We start from the raw sequence: 20,794 nt of genomic DNA on the forward strand, positions 1-20,794 counted from the left end.
CCAAGTTGGATCTTCAAAGAAAAATAAAATCAATTCTTCACCCCTCACCCCTTTTGTGAGCCCATGGTAAGTGATGGTGATTCATAAAGTGTAAAGCAATGAGGCTTGAGGAGTCTACACTAATGATTGGTCACACCATATCTCGAGACTTGATGTATATTCGTTTGTCCTAAGAGTGTATGAATCAACACTTATAGAGGGCCATTTGTTAATGTAGATGGACATTTGATCAAATTTTACATTCAAATATGCCAAATCTAGCCACAACCACCACCAAAGACTAAATAGCTATGTTCTAAACATACACACTAGAATGAGTTGATGGGCTTATTTATAGCCCAATTCATGCCATGAATATATAGATACTTTCCAATGAAACATATGTTTCTAACATTGGTAAAGTCTGCACGATCATGGGTTTATAAAGTGTTAAACTTAGAAATTTTTTTAATTGTATGAAAAGCTTTCTCACCCACACAAACAACCCATTATTTGACGAATTAATACATGGCAAATCGTCACCCCAACTTAATGGAGCATATCATACCATTTGTTGTCAAAATAGTTTGTAAGAATTTAATATAAAAAACCTTCATAGCTTGCCACATCAACGTTTTGTGGAATTTAAAGACTCTTCGATGAAAATTGGCATCATGGGCATGACACAATGCATTGTCGCTTAAAAATTAATTTATCAATGATTCGTGCCCATTCATCTGTATCGAGTAGGAATCAGCAACTGTTTGGTTTCGGCTTAACTGATTTGTCCTTGTCTGAACCAAACCGGTTAAACCTAAACCGGTTGGGGGTTTCCAAACTTGAACCGAACCGATTCCTAAACCGGTTTAGGAACCAAATTAGCCAAGCTGATTAAGCCTTAACCGGCCTGGTAATCGATTTAGGCTTATCCGATTTGAGCAATCCCCAACTAAGCTCAAACCAGTTAAGTAAGCTCAAGCTTAAACCGAACCGAACCGAACCGCTATACCGTTTCGGTTTAGGCTTGAGCCGAGCCGTTGTCGATTCCTAGCACCGAGCTACAAAACATGCAACGACTTATAAGGGGGAAAAGGAATAAATGCTCAATCTACTGATAACTATATTCTTAAAAATAAATGGTTGCAAATACGTTTGTAAAAAACTACCGGGGTTGTAGGAGTAATGGTATAAACCAATGTTTGTTGACAATGAATGTGAATCTCACTTGAACATGTGGCAACAAATAATTGGAGAAGGGGAAAGTGAAATTATAAGCATCCAACGAATCAACTTTTCGTGAATATAAGTACGTTCGTATGCATTTACTTTCTGTGACTGCCAGCCGATGTGAAAGCCAAAGCCTATGACACTTTTATAGAGAGTAAGATAAACAATTGAGCCGAAAAGGAATGCATATTAAATAAGCTATAAGACACTATGTACATGACAAAATACATCAATGTAAGGACTACCTTTTATACATCATATAAGATAGTCAGTCCAAACATTCCTACCTTAAACAAAGGCTAAGCATGTTTATGCCATGCAACCTTAAGATTATGCTTTCAAGTCTCTCTTAAGATTGTGGGTTAAAGCATCGGACATCATAATTTTGGTTACATCCTATATGACAAATGCACAAATCAAGACATATTGTCTCTCTACATGCAAGACAATATCGCTTCAGCCTTCTACTATGTCCATCTTTACGAGGTAGGTCCTAAATAATGACTTTTCGAATCAATATAGGTCACGTATTTGTTTGAGTGGCATCTTTATAAATCTATTTCAACACCCCAGGTGCCAAAAAAAATGTAGGAAAGGTAGTTCATACGTGAATTAGTAAAATAAAGAAATAAATGATTAGTTTATAAAAACTCAAAAGTGCAAATCTGACATCGTCTCTTTTTTAATTAAAAACCCAATGGCTAGTTTTCCATCATGAATAGTTTTTCATGCCATTATCTTCATTGGAATATGTTGTCTCTCTATCTAAGTGACATTGCATGAAAATACTACGAGAGTCGACATCTTTGAGAATTTTGAAAATTTAATTGATTCGAGTTTCAAGAGCACCAAGGAGAGAAAGCCTTTGTATGATTATCAGGCCATCGAAGAGGAATATGTGTAATATCATCATCAAGTTCAAGTCTTGGTACAAATGCAAGGATGCATTTTTGTGTTGGAGGGTCAATAATTGATTTGTTGCCAACAGACAATTGTGGATAGATTGAAATTTATGTCTGCAACTTGATATGTTCTCATTAACTCAATATTGTCATGTGGATATAAACACAATAGCATAAGTTATCGAGACATTATGCACATAAAGCAATGTGGTGCAATCTCACCTATTTTGCATCGATACTGAAAAAACATTGAAATAGGCAAACATGTGTCATTTTCAATAAGCAAAACAAAACCTTTGCTATTTTTAAAAAGCAAGGTCCAATTGTTCTTAGTTCAAAGATCACAACTAAATTTTGATTGTGAAGCATGCGCTTTACAATGGACACTTCAAACTAGGTTTCTCAAAACAATAAATTGTCTCTCTGGAGAGGCAAAATACATGTGAAAGCAAATCATGACCTAAACCAATGACAAATTCTATTGAGTCAAAACAGAGGCCGATTGGGAAAATAAGTATTCTTTGTACTTATGCCTTAATTGAAATGATGAATAGACATAAAGCGATTATAAAGTATTATACCTTACCTTGTCAATAGATATGAGGATGTGAGTGAAAATTAATCACTATACTTTGTGTAGACAAAGGAAACAAGCTTTTCTATGACAGGACAAGCCTTGAATACATTTGTACATGGAATAAGTTCTCTATATATAGTGTACGTTGATTCCACATACTGTACATATATTTTTGAGATTGTTTTCATATCCCAATTCCCAACATGCGTTATTTTGTCAATTGTATGAGCCTCTAAAGTATACACATCACATGTGAATGTCATGTTCTCTTTATGGATGCCCATTAGTTTGGAATAAGTTAAGCTAACAACAAGTTTCATTTGTTTTTTGGTTAGATGTTAGCAATTCTCTTGCACATGATTCGACAAGCCAATCCACCCCTCTTTTACATAGGGATTTGACAATGGCTATGATGTATTAAAGTTTCCAAGTACTACGGAACCATTATAAACTTACGATAGGTCTAGCCCAAGATAAACATTCGAAAGAGATTGTAAACTTTTTTAATCGATATCGTATTCTCATGAAACATGCATGTAACATCATTGATGATGCATCAATGGTAAGTGACATTTCAAATAGTAAAAGCGACTATGAATGCAATATATGTGTGAGTAGAAATTTGAAACATACATAGTAAATCAATACATGTCTAAGTATTAAAAGACATATGATCTCTAAGTATTCTTAAAGTCTAAAGCATGACCTATATTTTAATTCTTAGTTATATCATGAAAGGATTATATTTCTCATTGCTAATATTAGCATATCGTAAACTTAGGTTGGGTTCAAACTACGCCAATGAAAAAACATACCTTTTCACTTGTTTTGGGTTTGTGGAACTTGGTCTTCCACCAGTATAACACTCCTCACAAATCAATAGAAAAATAACACATTTTCTATTATCCATCTCGAGCATTCGTATTTATTGCTACTTTTGTCTACATAAACAAATTAATCAAGGAAAAATGTACAATTCTTCTTTCACCGAAAGGTTCTCACTTGGAGTATCCTTGATGTAAAATGGCGGGATCATAGGCATCTAAAGAGGGAACAATCTACTTGATTTGCCAAAAGTGGACGGAGCTTATGAAATAATGTGACTTCTCTATTGGATAATCATATATTTTTTGCCCTTGCATTAAATCTTTGCGAATCTAAAGTTATAGTTATTGTTAGGATATATGCGTATTAGCTAACATTTCACCATAAACTTCTAGTCGCTACAATACTCATGTATTTGCTATCAGTCATATATTGTGCTCGAGTTAAGGTTTAATGAAAGCGTTCTAAATCTTAGTTTTTTGGTTCAAGTCCCATAGATGGACAAGTCATTTGGCTTGTAGACATCTATGTTGCTTGCAGAGCATTCGTATCTCCTACTTTTGCATGCATTGATGACAAATGTTGGTATAGTTCAGTTCAATGTACACATTCAATGCAACACCCCTTAGATAAAAGATAGCATGCAATAATCAATATGTATGTATAGCATTTGCGGATTTAAATTGGTGTAGTAAAAAAAAACATATCCTCATAAATGTTGTGCACCCTTGTTTCTTTCTCACGTTGAAACAATTGTTCGATGACAATAGAAGACTACATTTTTTGTTCCTCCAACTGTCCATAATTCATAGAAAAATATCATACAAGGAAATATAGAAAGGTTCTATTGTGAATGATATCAAGAGAAAACAAGAATTCTAAGCATATATATTTGAAGAGAGCATGCTTTAAAGTTGTGTACGTTCATATTAGTGGGTGTGCATACAAGTGGATGCACTTTCCTATGCTTTTTTCAAGGTTGTGCAAATGTTTATTTGAGCTTTGTTGCCTCGTACGGGCTAAGAAAGAGACATAGTAGACGTATGATTGGCTATGAAAGTCAAATATTTCCATTTATTATTAGTATTATTACATGTTATAGTTCTCTAACATTGCATGCTAAAGCATGATGCGAAAATATTGCCTCCACAAATTGCACATGGAAGCAATACAATATTACAAATACACACATATCGACATACACATCAGTTCCCAATTGGAATTCAAGTTTTTATTCTTAGTGGATGCTAGGAAATCCAATTTTCCTATGATTTTTTCTATTTATTAAAGAATAAGTTCTCCACAACAACAATATATATCCACCATTCTCCTTGTAAGCAATAAAGATATGAGTATGCATGAAAAGATTGAAGATACGAGGAGAAAGTTTTGAGGATTCGCAACAGGTAAAGTGTTCACGTATGTCCTGACAAATTGTTATCTAGATAATGCTTCTCGGATTGGTCTTCTCATTAAACAATTATCATGTATTCCCATTTCTTTGGTTTGTGCTTTTGCTCGATAAGAAAAATGCAATGATTTGACACGACGTTCATTTGAAACTTTTGTTTATCTCCATATTTTAGAGAGGCAAATTGTAAGGGTCATGACAAAGTTCTCATCCAACCTACATATATGCATTATACATTAGAGTTCAAATGAGTAAGGCAAGGAAAGGATGACGATAAATTGATTTGTACGTGTTTATGACCATGCCATGTTGATATGAGAATTTCTTTCAATTGTGCGGTCTCACTTGACCCCAAGGGCAATAAACAAATCCCCAATTTCTTGAAATTTAAAAACCATATGAATTAACTCCAAAAAGAAAGACCAATTATAATAAAAACAATGTGTGACCTCAATTTTACTTTAGAATTTGGTTTTGGCCAAAAATCTATGAAAGATGAGATGGGTCCACTATGGAGTGGTGGGATAATCTTTGTGACAAGCATATAGAGAAAGTATAAGATGATATAGAAGACATCAATTTCAAGAAAATATCCACCGTGAGAATTTGGAGCAAGTAGAAGTAGGAAGTCTTAATGTGGCTTCTGTATGCTTCCACCAAAACGTCTCTATACATCGATGAAATTGTACATTTTCTTCAATATCATTGGCCTAAGATTTGGATCAATGTGTACCCCATTGGTGGCAAACCTAGAAATGGTGGTTGTTGAGCATCCTTGAGCTATTAGATTACTTAACTTTAGTGATTAACACCTACACACACACACACACTTGCATCACTCTCTTTTGCAATGGAAGTACATGCATACACAAAGAAGACAATAAGAAGAAACACAACACGTCTTATTAACAAAGTGATTGAATTGCATGATAAATATCTGCAATATGTGAGTGAATGCTTTGTACATCTTTCCCTCTATAAAGGTTTTTCAGCTTTGCACAGCCATGGCCCATGACATATGATATGTGCATGTATTTTACATGTGGAAACCTGGAAGAAACATTCACTATCTTAGTAAAGGCATTAGTAAAGCAAGCAGAATATACATCAAGCAATAAAAGGCTGAGAAGAAGGATGTTATAACTGGATTAGACCAGGCATTTGTACGGAATGTGATTGATGATAAATATCTGCAATAGGTGAGTGAATGCTTTGGACATCATTCCCTCTATAAAGGTTTTTTCGCTTTGCACAACCATGACATATGATATGTGCATGTATTTTACATGTGGAAACCTGGAAGAAACATTCATTGTCTTGCAACATAATCGCGAGGTGGTGTCTTACAACGCAATGATCTCTAGGTATGTGCGGAATAGTGAAGGTTTTTCAGCTCTGAAACATTTGAGCAACAAATGTGGGTAGTTGGTTGACCTTATTGATAGCATGTACATGCTTTGGCTATATAGATAGGGGGAAATTATGCTCGAATGAAATTATGAAATTGGATCATGATACAATAGTAGGATATGCACTGATGTCAAGCGTGTATGCTGAAAGTCACATAGTGGCGGCTTTTCCTAATAATCTCTCATTTTTGTAAAATAAGTGGGTTGTATTTTGTAGCATATATGTTTTTTAAAACTAATGGAAGGATATATTGTCTAGAAAAAGAAGAAGAAGAGGTTTAGCACAATACAAAAGTGGAGATATTACGGTTTGGCTTAACTAGCTCTTAACCCTAATGACTCTTGGCTCTAATAGAAAATTAGGAGGATAGATTGAAAGCTTTGGATACACTAATTGAAAGGAGAACATTCAAGATGGGAGAAAAGCTTCAAAAATAACCAAAAGGTGGGTTTTATAACTTTTTACAAGGTTAATTGGTTCCTTTCACACTAGGTTGCCCATTATCTCATTCTTTCCTATTTGGGTTTACTCTATCCCCCATTTCCCACGATTTGTTGACGTCGATGTCTCCACAACCGGTGTCTCGAGTGTCAGATACTTAACACTTAACATTGAAGACAATGAGAATTTGTGTTGATACTCACAAAACTCGTTGCGATTAAATAAAGCCAAGGGAAGATGTTTTGTTCAATAGGTGCTAAACCGTTTTTTTTCAATATTTTACATGTCTCTAATATATTTTCAATAGGTGCTAAACCGCCTCCACTTGCACATCCCTCACATGTAACTTCTTTGTCACATTTCTCATTTTCCTATAAGTAATAGAGCTAGCCTTAATGTATGAATCTTCAATACAACTTCCATGTATCGCCAATAATGAAGCTCGTCAACTCATGGACAACGATAATACAACAATATTGAATATCAAACACACGATAACTTGATTTGCCTTGAGTACCTTGTCGAAAAGTCCCACCAATGAGTTGGACAAGAACCACAACGACCTCCTTGAAGGGCAAATGAGGATTGCTATGTCAACATCTACTAAGGGCATTAGTGAATCGGAAAGGATCAATGAGTAACCATGCTCATTAGGTTTATACATAGGTGCCACAACATATATTACACCTCATGTATAAATGTATCTAAATATTGAATGCTTGAGTGTTGTCTCATGTGAAATAAGGGGCTCCTTATGGCAATGTCCTTAAAGCTAAATTGGGACGTAACACACAACGAGGACTTATTTTTAGCAAGTTTAAGCAGGAGCCATGAAGAAATTTTGTTAACTATGTCTAAAGCAAACAACTTGAATGAATTCTCTGGTATGCATTGCAATATCTTGATCATTTGTTTTAATGATGACAACATAATGCTCAAGAAACTATAGATGAGTCTAATTTCTCTAAGTTATCTCACATATCTTATGGCTATGAGAAAATGAATGAGGAAGTATCAAGTCGTGAAGATGAATCGTCGTCCTTTTGCTTTTGCATTGTCCATCAAAGTTAGTTGTGTAATTTGTTTATTGAAACATTCCAATCGTCGTTGGCAAACCACTCGAGGTCTTATTTAACCACATACAATGTAATGCATGATCATATTTGAGTACTCCAATTAACTCAACTTCACTATATGTGTGTTTATACATAGAAATGCTCAAAGAAATTGTTTGCTAAGATATACCAGAGAGTCCAAGGTTTCAACCTAACAAAGTGAGGTTTCAACATTACCAATTTTCTTTAGTTTGATGTGATAATGGGTAATCAATTTCAAGCCAATAAACAACTCTTCGTTGATTTTTTAATTCATGTTAATGTGCCTTACACTCGATGCTTATATGGTTTAAAAAAAAGAGATTCCAATGAATGAGCACACAAATTAGTTGCATCTGGTGCGATATATCAATTTGATCACGAGAAGAAGAAGATTCTAATTTGAGGCAATATTGGCATTCCACACATGACATCAATTAATTCCACAACCTGTTGGATGAATACACATCGTGCCTACGGTTATCAAACACACATTGTGCCTACGGTTACCAGTGTTTGATACAAGACCCCCTTTGCGTAATGGTTCATTGTTCTTGACAACCGAGCTAAAATATACCTTCATGTTAATGATGCACAACTCTTAGTTCCTAGGATGTGCCCAACAATTATCTAGCAAGGAAAAACGATGTGTATATGTTACACGCCCATATAGGGAAATGGATCGATGTGTGTATAGACTTAAAAGTTGGAGCAGAGGGACACATTACTAAGGTATCTCAAAACATTATGAACCCCCCATGCATGATGTTATTTTTTGAATGGTAGGGTGGAACTTTGAGTATCTCTTTAGATTCGGTTGAAGGTTTCCGTACATTGTTAGTGTTGTCAGTTGAGAATCAAGCTCAAGTCATGTGCACATGTGCTTATGAAGAAAAGCACAATGTGTGAAAAAAGTACGTGAGCACACTTTTATTGTAATATGTGTGAACTATCTAGTTACACGAAGAACTAGATTATGATATTTGGTTAGTTGTCAAGTGTAAATGTGGTCAAAGAAGATTAGACATTCTTATGATAGAATCGTACTCAAGTGGATATCTTGATTAGATTCCACCAACCACATTTAATGTGGCATTCCCGTGAGACTTGTATATAAAAACCCCTTGGCCCATCGTGTTTAGTTCATGAACTTTAGTTTATTAATGTAGTTTTCTCTTCGGTGCATCAACTGTCATCCTCCTAATGTGTATTTTATTATTTCTGGTTATTTTCTCCAATTCTTTCTCTTGCTCACAGACCCACTCTCACATACACACTATGATTTCGCATACCCCAACACTACGAGAGTTAGATTCTTTACAATTAGCGACCTGTCATTACAACGACGACTGATGTTTTAATTACCCAGATTCCAGAATGAGCATGCTGACATATATGAATACAACATGAGAGCATCCATGAAAGGAGGAGTACTTATTTACACATGAGACCTGTACGCAAAGTGATCTATTGACCGATCATTAGGATGAGTATTTTTCATGGTTCTACGTCGTAGAGCCAGTGTTAGAGCGATCGATGGCCGAAGCAGTTTCATACCTATGTTGAAGCTTGAAGCAGGCAAGCATGAAAGGCAGATAAGTTGGAATGCAAAAGCAGGCAAGATGGATCAGATTCAGACCATTTGATAAACCCATGGCTGCATGTAGTGGATTTGGTTTCAGACACTATTGACAAACCCATGGCTGCATGTAATGGATCGGTTTCAGACACTATTGACAAACCCATAATTGCATGTAGTGGATCAGTTTCAGAACTATTGACAAACCGAAGGCTGCATGCCGAATGGCAAGGCCGAAAAACATTGCACTCTGCAAGATGAGAAACAAAGGGGTATTTTGGGGAATCTAAAAACAATAGGGTTATTTTGGGGATTATAAAAATACGAAGGGTATTTTGGGAATTATAAAAATACGAAGGGTATTTTGGGAATTATAGAAAAGGTTAGAAGTATTTTGGGAATTAGCATGTGTATGGAAGGCAGCTCTTTCATGCTCAAATGGCGTTGATGGGCAGCAGAAAATGTGGATTGGATTCTGTGTTTCTACCACCGCCCACTTCCACAAAGTTCAGGTGTGTTCAGTTTCTCATCGTTTCCCTCAGACCCACAAATTTCTTTTTGCTATGTTGGATTCGTCTCCTATCTACCTCATTCAGTGTATATGGTATCAAAATCAGCGATCATTTTCCCCACCCGATTGGTTGTCTATCCTCAATCTGTCCAGATTCAGTGGGGTCTCAGATGTGATGAATCTAACTGTGTCTGGTCTTTCCAAATTTTTGCGTACATTTTTTGCTGGTTTTGGTAAAAGAGCTTAGAATTAAGGAGAAACCCTAAATCTGCTGCCACTTTCAACAATGATAGTTAGATAGGTTAATCAAACTGTTCCCATATTCACTTAATGTTATTTGAAATATACAAGTTTTCGATGAGGAAAAACTATAGTGTAATATTTATATGTTACCCTCTTCATGTAATGTTGTTCAAAACATAGTATTTTTTTTGTCAATCCTTGGGTGCCCATTCGTGTGGTCTAAATATGCACCAGTTCCATGGAGAAATTTGATTCAGTGGGTCTATTGGATATTACTCAATGATGTTATATTTTGAGATGGACACTTATTTTGGAGGTGTGGAATCACCGTTTTGGACCTTTTTAGCACATTTATGAAATCATAGATTTATATCCAAAGTTTTCCCACACTTACCTAATCTTTAATGCTGTTTGAAGTGCAAAAATGTTGATATTGTCTATAGATTCAACAATCTCCCCTGAGAAAGGGATTTTCTTGGAAGTTCCATACGGATATAAAAACTTCACCATCACATGCTCTAGTATATCCTTGAGGTGGGCATTTTGGAAGGGAGATTGCACTAACAAGAACTGGAATTCACAGGAGGAAAAAAAAGGCTCAATTACCCAATAGATTAACAATATTGTGCTTAAAATGGTCAAGAATACATTTCAAAGTTTAATGAACTTAAATAAAAGTAGTACATGATACTTGGATCTATGTAGATCATCAAAAGCACTAAGAATAACCTTCTGAAACAAGCATTTATCAGGAGGGAGATCCAAAATACCCCTGAGTTTTTCTTTATTTTTCCAAATGCGTTTTTCTTTTTCCCTCAATGCTATTGTTCAACCCTGAAATAACAATTATATGGTTAATGGATCCCTGATTTTTAAATTATATGTGCTATTTGAGTAACTAAATGTATATTTCATCCTATTCCTGTCTCTTTCAAAGGCTGAGCAACAGTGTTTAGTGAAATGACCAAAAGTTAGCGTCATGCATTTGGGGAAATAATGAAAACTCAGCGGCATTTTTATTTATTTATATTTAATCAGCTTTCTCAGAATTCATCCTTGCAAACTTGTTTGTTTTCCTTCTGAAAAATTGTAGGGATTTGCCTGGAGTTCAGCATAAAAGACGAACTGTTTTCTGCTGTCAGGGATGGTTTGAATTCAATTCAGATCTATCTGAAGGGTTAAAAAGTCAGTTGAATTCAGGAGACTTCAAAGTTTTATCTCACTTGAAACAGTTAGGATGTGGTGACTTGATTTCAAAACCAAAAACCGTACATTTTCGTGGATGTATCAATGAGTCATACACATTTGATTGTGTGGGAGGAAAATTCTTTGTTAAAATCAACAGGTAATTTATTTCTATTGCCAAAATCTCACCATGTTAAAACATGTGAACTGGCTCTATATACCTTCCTAAGCATAATAATATTTGTAGATGTTTGAAGGGGATAGGACGATCAATATGTGTTGCACAATAACATGCAACGAATTCTTTTATAACATTGATCATTCATCAAGTAGGTATATCTAGTGTTTTAGTCAAACCTCTGTAGAAGGATGACCATTAATCAGCTTCTATTTGTCTTCATGCGAATCCTCTCTTCATTTCTCCCATCCGTAAAATAGCTTGAGAAAGGAAAACAGTTTCCTATAATCATTGAATCAATATGATTAGTAGCTGGTGGCATTAATGATCTTATTTTATTTTGTTTCAATCAGGTCTCTTGCTGCAAAAGATATGTTTTTGGGTGAACATGAGGCGTACGTATTGATTATATCTGTATCCCTCCTCAAATCTAGTTTTCATAAAATTAAAATTTCTGGTTTTTTGTTAATTGTTTTGTGGAACAATAGTATATTTGTTGAAATGAATAAAGAGAAGTAGAAAGAAAAATGGGAAAAAGTTCTGAAATCCATGTGGTTACCAAGCTTTTCAATATTCTGATATTGCAAATTTTATGTTTGTATTAAGGAATCATTAATAAAGATCTTATGAAATTCTAAACATAACACACACACACACACATGTGCATGCATGTGCATGTTTTTTATCAGGTTGCTGAGATTAAATATATCTCAAGGAGTACGGGTTCCTCAGCCTTTTGGATATGGAGATTTGCCTGATGGTGGGTCCTATATCATACTGGAACATCTACAGTTTCGTCCTTTTGGCATGGTAAGAATAATGCGTTTAAATATACTCTTAACCTATCAGGGGCAATGAATTCTAATGCTGATTCATACTAAATGGGAACTTAGAGATGAGATGTATGTATGCAAGGTTTGTTGTAAAGTACCTTGAAATTATTCAGCCAAAATATATATTTTTTTATAAAAAAATGGGTTCTAGTTGATTCTGTGACCTTGGCATTTTGAAAGATAGACTGTCCTTGATACGATGAGCATAGCATTTGAAACTATCTTGATGCTATTTCATACTTACATAGGAACTTAAACATGCACAGCTCTGAAGCATAGGAAAGGTTTCATGTAAAACTAGTTGAAAATTATTTGGCCGAAAAGTCACTTTTTTCATCAAAAATTTGGAATTACAGGCCAAAAAATAAAATGTCTTTTCCACAATATGCATGATTGAGAAATGATATACTTACTGCAATATTGTTTTGTTAGATGCAAAAGAAAAGCCAAGCAGATCTTGGGAAGAATTTAGCAATGCTGCATCAGTATGAAGTTGGAGATTTGTTTGGGTTTCCGTCAAACACAAGGTTTTTTTTTTTTTTTGATGCACGAGGTTTTTGAGGTTTTAATTGGAATGTTATTGTTACTGTAAATCCAAGCTAACAAATTTATGAAACCTGATTGGAATGATTTTTCATTTATTGTGTTTAGGCTTGGAGTTGTTCCTTTGGAAAATACATGGATGTCATCTTGGGAAAACTTTTTTGTGGAGAGGCGGTTAAAAGATCGTCTCATGGTACGTGAAAGGTATTTAGTATTTTCAGTGTCTCAAAGTTGAAATATATACGAAATACATTCGATGAAATGAATGTCACTTGAATTTGTTCAGAAATATAAAAAAATGATACTATTCTTAGCATAATTCTAGAGATATGCCTAATGTTAATATGGCACTTGAGCTGTCTTTTATAAATTTGAAACTTCTTTTGAAGCTCCACTTGATATACAAAATTTCAGAGGGTTTATGATGTTCTAGGAGAGAATGCTAAAGAACTGCAAGCAAAAGAAAGCATGCTATTAAATAGAGCAAGAGATATCTTGGGTGAGCATAAGTGCAAGCCAAGCATTTTACACGGAGATCTATGGGTAAGGTTTACATATTTACATATGATTGATTCCTAAGAGTTATGAATATAGGTTGAAATTGCAAATGGCTCTCAAGGTTAATCATGTTTGTTGGAGATTTTATGTTTTTTTTTTGTTCCTATTTTGGCTGTACCCTAGTGGTAAGCCAAGTTTTTACTAACCCATGCAAGCATGTTGGTTCAAATTTCACAATATGCACTACTCTGCTAGATGTCACTACAGAATGTAGGGATTGCACATGCATAGCCTTCTGGTCTCTGCGGAACAACCGTATGAACTGAGCTACAGCCATCTGAGTTTTCTTTCTTAACATTGTGCAATATTTCTGTGTAGATGGGAAACACAGGTTTATTAGCAACGGGAGAGGTCGCCATGTTTGATCCTGCGACCTTCATTGGGGATGCTGAATTTGGTAAACTCTACTTTTTTCGTGTTCTACCAAAATTTACATACTTAGTTAACTGTAGTTATGTCAACATTTTTCTTGACTTGTGGACCATATGATACTATTAATATTGGTGTTTTCACAGACCTAGCATTTCAAGATTGGTCACCAATTCCAGGTTTCCCAGGTTTTTGTAAGTGGTTTTTCCTTTTCTGCATATGTCTTATTAATGGTTTTCTTGTTTTACTTCAATAAGATTTTTTTCCTGTGAGCCCATGTAAGCATTTAAACAGTATAATTTCAAGACTATGCTGAGGTGAAAATTGGTTTTGCCTATCTCTATTACACGATTGAAAGCAAATTTGCTTCATTTTTCAGCCGATGCCTTCTATGATTCATACCATGAGATACTTCCAAGGACACCTAAATTTTCGGACCGGCATAAGATCTATCAACTTTTTCATCTCTTAAATCACCTCCTCATTTGTAAGAATGCAGTTTTCTTTCTTGGTGTCCTGTATGATATTTTAGTCGTTATTTAAGAAAATTTAATTCCTTCTCCCAGATGGGGTGGAATACTACAACCATGTCATAGCTATGGTGGATTCGGTGCTATAAAGAAGAAGAGTAGAACAATTTCACGCAAGTCTTACTACGCTCTTATGTATGATGTGCTGTAAAATTTTGCCTAATTGGGTCCAAGTGTAAATCACAAAGAACACACTCTTACTAGGGTGCTAACCGGAACATAATGTTTTCCTCTAAATAGGGGCTCGGTGTCCTGTTGCAGAAAACTGAGAAAATGTATTTGTTTCATGTACTACATAATGGGTGTAACTTTTGTCTCATAAATCATTTTGGCCTTTTGCTCAGAATTGTATAATGTCTCAGATGATGATTGTAAGCTGGTCTCATAAGTCATTTTTTTGTGTAGATTTCTATCATGTACTACTAGATGACATTTGTAACTTTGGCTATTTTTGACTCTTTTTGTCGATTTGTATAAAGTATCGGATTGTAACTTTGTTTTCATATGTACCCTTTCCTGTAGATTTGTATCATGTGACACGCATCACATGATGATCATAATCGTGGTATTGTTTGTAAGTTTGTAGATGCATGTTATTTACAGTAAATTTCATTCGGTTCTTCATCTTTACGGGCGTATGTTAGAGATATTTAGTCTTATTAATTCATGGATTTTTAGTCCCACGACAATAGACACAATGTGCAAGAACTATTCTACATCTTGTAATGCATCTCATTTCATTATATGCCGAAGGTGTCAGCTTTACAGATTATATTAATTGTAAATATAGCGATACGAATTTACAAAGAATTACATACGCAACCCAAAACTTCAAATAAAAGTAATATACTAAAAGGCGTGAAATAGGCCATTGAAAAGCGAAGTTCAATACAAGGGGATGACCATTTGACAAGTCTCTTTTTGTGGCAAAATTCAGTGCATGCGATGAAGAAGGCATCAAATGAGGGAGATAAGAGCATTGTGTTGTTGTGCTTAATGTTTGTAAATGTCAAATAATTTCTAACAAGTCTCTTTTTGTGGCAAAATTCAGTGCGATGAAGAAGACATCAAACGAGGGAGATAAGAGCATTGTGTTGGTGTGCTTAATGTCAGTAAATGTCAAATAATTTCTAGAAGCAACAAGCAAACAGGATGACAAAACAAGGGTCCCAATTAAGTAGGAAGAATAACGTATCGAAGAAGTAACTATAGGAGACTTTGGGAGCGGGAATAATGTATTGGGATGGGGTTTTGTCAATACTTTCTTGCATGATGAAATCGAATCATTTGAAAATATATTGGTATTAATAATTGGTTACGTTTTAATTGCAATTGAAGTTGTACTCTTATGCCTTCATTTTCTTCTATTTTGTCATAATATAACAGAATTATTGGTATGATAATAGATAGAGAACATTATTGATGCTTGTTAGACGATGACATAGAAAAGTTGTATGGCTAACTAACAATTTGAACCAATCTCATGCATGCATCAAATTGGTCTCCATCAAAAAACTCAACAACTTTTCGCAATTCAACCAATCTCGTGCACGTTTTTGATTGGGCTAAATGAAAAAGTTCTACAGCTTTTCATGATCCAGGGCCATTATCAGCAAAAAACAAAATTTTAGTATCCCTACTTGGAGCATGATACATCCATGTTGAAATTATTTGCATGGTATGGCTACACCATATGGAGGACACTTTGATGGCTCTTCATGGAGGTGCAAGTAACTCCATCATGGGAGTATACCAAATGAGATATATTTAAGCTTGGAACTCTATATACCATGACTAGATCTTCTGTTGAGAGGCTATTGACAACTAGAGACACAAAACAAGCAATGAATGTGACAGTAGGAAATGCTTTTAGCATGGGAATGACTAAAAGCCTGCCTCATAATGGTTTGACTCATGGACATTTGTTGTCATTATCTGTCATGGATAGGGTACCATATTTAGAAGGAGATATCCAAACACAAGTAATTGTGATGTTAATAGTGGGATTTAATATCAATGTGCCTCACAATGTTGTAATCCATCACGAATATGCAAACCCATGCAATTGAGGTAACGTTTCTTAAGCACATCAACATATTGAATGGCGGATGTTAATTTGGCAATGAATCAGAATGGTAACTGCCACTAATGTGCAGAACCACATAGATTTTGTAATGTGATTAGGCCAAAAGGACATCCTAATCAACCAATGTGACACGAAGAAGTCAGTTAGTTAACCGGGAGGGGTGAATCAGGTCCGGTGAGGGCCATGGAAAGTGGGTCAACGCTTCTTTCAAAGGCAGGGAGAGAGCGAGGAGGTGCAAGTAGGGACTTCAACCCGACATACCCAATATGTCGAGAGCCATGGAGTCATAATGTGCAGACACACCGAGACACACAAACGCCCACAAAATGCACAGACACATGTGTGTACACACATATACACATAGACAGGCACACATGCACACACAGAGACACAGATAGAGACAAAGACACATACGCATAGACACATACACATACACATACACATACACATACACATACACATACACATACACATACACATACACATACACATACACATACACATACACATACACATACACATACACATACACATACACATACACACACACACACACACACACACACACACACACACACACACACACACACACACACATACACATACACATACACATACACATATACACATATACACATATACACATACACATAAAAAAAGCACACAAAAAGAATGAATGAGAGAGGGATTTGAACTTTGAACTTTTCATTACATATTTATAAGACATAATAAGAGCAGTTTCTCTTCTTCTTCTTCTTCTTCTTCTTCATTACCATTCATCTGTTCTCTTCTGCATCAAATACAGAGGGAGAGAGAGACACACACAGAAAGAAGAAGAAGAAGAAGAAGAAGAAGAAGTAGAAGGTGCAGAAGGCCATGGCGGCCTCGTGGGTCTTCCTCCCCTGCCTTGCTCTTGCCCTCTTGGCCTCGGCCGCTACCGCCCACAACACCCTCCTTCACTACTCCCCTTCTGACCTAGCCTCTGAAGCTTCTCTCATCGGTTTGTTTGATGCTTGGAATGTGAAACACAACAAGCACTATGCCAGTTCCGACCCCCTGCAGAAAGCCGAGAAGCGCAAGAGGTTCCATATCTTCCGAAGGAACCTTATGTTCATTGATTCCCACAACAGCAAGCAATCCTCCGCGTCTTTTCGCCTTGGTCTCAATCGGTTTGCTGACCTTACACATGAAGAATTCCTTCAGAGCCGCCGGTTTGGTCTTAAGGTTACTGTTCCGAGGGTTGGCTTGGGAAATCAGAAGAATCGAATGGTGTCTCGGGAGACTAGCAGCTATGGTGATCTTCCAGAATCTATCGATTGGCGTGCACTTGGCGCAGTTACTGCTCCCAAAGACCAGGGCATGTGTGGTAAGACTCTTGATAAAAATTCTCTTGAAATTATTTGTTTCTTACAAGGAAAGTTGGATTTGATCATATATGCGTGTATGCATGTATTTGATTATGTGTGTGTATTTGATTATGTATTGTATTGCACACACAAAGTAAATAATAAATTCGTTGTTTATACGCACACACACTTGTTTATATGAGTATATGTATATATTTCAATCTAACATGCACAGGGTGTTAATATCTTGTAATATTTATATCCATGTCTTTTGCATGTATATCTAGCGTGTATGTATATGTGTATGTCATGCAGGCAGGAGTATGAATATTGTCAATATACATATCCATACTTTGGCTCGATTGATATCAGTTATTTTGGTTTTTCCTCTTACTATTCATCTTTACCTTGTCTATCATGATGTTGGTGGATACCCTATTATTTTTAGTGTTTATAATCTGACATGTTGTAAATATTAATTGAGGTTCCCCATCAACGCTATATTGCATTGCTAAAAAATAAGTGTGTGTATGGGTCATCTCTATGTTCAGTTATGTATGGATCATGTTTAGGTGTAGAGTGTGTGTACATGGGGGTATATGATATTATACCTGTGGATGGGAGCTACTTGACTTGTTAAAATATGCGTATAATTCCACTCACAATGTGCAAGACTGTAGAGACCTGATGCCAGATATATCATGTGCAAGCCCTTAAGTGAAAATCTGATTCTAGAGATACATCATGTGAAATATCTTATGTGAGTATATGTGCTGTATTAGAGTCCACAATATATATATATATATATATATATATATATATATAATTCTTATGTTTGATGTTAAAGTCTTTTGGTGCTAGGAAATTGCTAATGTTTGGAAACCCCACACATGATGGAGAAATCTTATTGTTAAAAGCCTTGATTTCTCTCCTAAATTGTTATGGGATGTCATTTTTAATGTACTTTATCCAGGGAGCTGCTGGGCTTTCTCAGCAACAGGCGCCATAGAAGGAGCAAATGCCATTGCTACAGGTACTCTTGTCAGTGTCTCAGAGCAAGAGCTTGTGACATGTGATGTGGGTGGTATGAGCTCAGGATGCAATGGAGGCATCATGGATGATGCTTTTCAATGGGTTATCAATAATGGAGGTATAGCCACTGAAGAAACATACCCTTATGAAAGTTCTACTGGTCAAGCTGGATCTTGCAATACTAAGCTTGTAAGTAAACCTTTCTTTTCTTCTTTTTAACTTTGCGATTTCTTGTTTCATTTTTTTCAAACTTTTAAATTTCTGTTCTACGTAGTTTTCATGTTGATTGGCTCATTTTTATTAATTTTTATGTTAGGATATTGTTTGTTACGAAACCTTGGGTGTTTTTTTTTTGGACAGCAAGGAGAGGAGAAAACAGTCACAATTGATGAGTATGTTGATGTAGAGTCATATAGTGAGGAAGCCTTAATGGCTGCGGTTGCAAAGCAACCAGTAAGTGTTGCCATTGAGGCTTCAGCATATGATTTCCAGCTATATTCAGAGGTATGCAATCTCGTTTTTGTTCTTTTTCTAAATTCCTCATAATGATCATTTATTTTTCTCGGGCTTTTTGAACACTTTACTTCCATGGTTTGCATATTTTGGACCAGTGATAGTCACAATTGGCAACTTACCTTGATATGGTGGAATGGTATTTGTTTAATAAGAAACATATCATGATGGTAGACTGTAGTGATCATAGTTCTTTTATAGGCAACAGATCATGGCTTGGTTTCTTACGCTAATGAACCATTCTCCAATCATGGCGTGATCTTTGTGGTCATGGAAATGAAAGTGGTGTTAACTAAGTCCATTGTTTGTATTTTGGATCAACTATAGAAGATGTAAGAAGTGGAGTTGAACTTGTTTAATAAATAATGTATCATATTGGTGGTGGATCGTTGAATTTAATTGTTGAATAGAAAATATACCAATATATCATGAAGTTGTTTAATGGTCAACGTGTCATGAGGGCAATGGAAATTTAACTGTTTGAAGTTAGGGTTTCATGAATGGTTTGTTTTGTAGGGTATTTACAATGGTTCCTGCTCCAATGACCCATACTCCATCAATCATGGAGTACTCTTGGTTGGCTATGGAACTGAAAATGGTGTCAACTATTGGATTGTGAAGAATTCATGGAGTGAATCATGGGGAGATGGAGGTTATATTCGTATGGTCCGCAATGGCAGCCCTTTTGGAATTTGTGCTATTCATTCATTAGCATCCTACCCTGTCAAGGTAGTTATACGTTTTATATTATTTGATGAAAGGTGAATTCTTTGTTTCTGTTCTATGTGCCATTCTTTACCATTATATTTTCTGTTCTCTTTGCCAGATCTCTTCAAGTCTCCTCGTTTCCGATGCTTGAAGGATTATCTTGCTTGTTGTAGCAGGTCAATTGTACATAATATTGAACAGTATTCGACTTTTGTGTAGTGTGCGAAAATTTGACTTTCATGATTGAAAATCTTTCATAGAAAGTCCATTGGACATTTTTAGCAGATTGCTATTCTGATGTATATACATATATTGTGACTCAAAAAGTCCATTTGACATTTTTATTAGACTGCCATTTCAAATGTATATATATTAGTGGCATTGTCAACAGATGTGACAATGTTATGTTTAATTATTCATAGTGAAAATTCCACTTGCTTGGTTAAGGTGGTCTTTTATGCATGTAGGATAATAAGCTTTCAAGTAGCTAGCCAAAGCTATTGATTTATGATGTTATTAGACTTAAACAAAAGAGTTTGCACACTTTTCATCAGCTACCATTAACGCATTTATCATCAGCCATAATTAATGCTTTTTATGGGTTGTGTCAATGGACATAATCAATACCATCATTGCTGTCTAATAAAGATCAAGTCAAGTCACACCCTGTAGAATAATATGGCCATGAGATCTTTCATCCAGTATCTCAAGACT

The 20,794-nt window shown here is 35.5% G+C and overlaps 2 protein-coding genes across 4 annotated transcripts; both read left to right on the forward strand.

The window, feature by feature from the left end:
• Positions 1–9,858: 9,858 nt before the first annotated feature.
• On the forward strand, positions 9,859–14,770 carry LOC147861273 (uncharacterized). 3 transcript variants are annotated; one of them, XM_087323182.1, is made up of 11 exons: positions 9,859–9,957; positions 11,293–11,544; positions 11,916–11,957; positions 12,252–12,372; positions 12,828–12,922; positions 13,047–13,131; positions 13,353–13,481; positions 13,815–13,893; positions 14,012–14,059; positions 14,245–14,352; positions 14,432–14,770. In XM_087323182.1, exons 1-11 carry the CDS (start codon positions 9,884–9,886, stop codon positions 14,482–14,484), a joined length of 1,086 nt encoding a protein of 361 aa, XP_087179308.1. In that variant the 5' UTR covers positions 9,859–9,883; the 3' UTR covers positions 14,485–14,770. The 3 variants fall into 3 exon arrangements, with proteins under 3 accessions (XP_087179308.1, XP_087179310.1, XP_087179309.1); XM_087323184.1 differs by lacking the exon at positions 13,353–13,481; XM_087323183.1 differs by lacking the exon at positions 12,828–12,922 and having other exon boundaries at positions 13,372–13,481.
• A 2,456-nt stretch (positions 14,771–17,226) lies between these two features.
• LOC147861274 (cysteine proteinase COT44-like) lies at positions 17,227–20,499 on the forward strand. Its single transcript, XM_087323762.1, has 5 exons — positions 17,227–17,847; positions 18,801–19,048; positions 19,220–19,363; positions 19,889–20,101; positions 20,199–20,499. Exons 1-5 carry the CDS (start codon positions 17,358–17,360, stop codon positions 20,229–20,231), a joined length of 1,128 nt encoding a protein of 375 aa, XP_087179888.1. The 5' UTR covers positions 17,227–17,357; the 3' UTR covers positions 20,232–20,499.
• The last annotated feature ends 295 nt before the right edge of the window (positions 20,500–20,794 follow it).

This window comes from Azolla caroliniana, unplaced genomic scaffold (genome assembly GCF_043228905.1).
Source record: "Azolla caroliniana isolate FFs.n. ecotype wild unplaced genomic scaffold, voAzoCaro1.0.p SCAF_8, whole genome shotgun sequence".
NCBI lineage: Eukaryota > Viridiplantae > Streptophyta > Polypodiopsida > Salviniales > Salviniaceae > Azolla > Azolla caroliniana.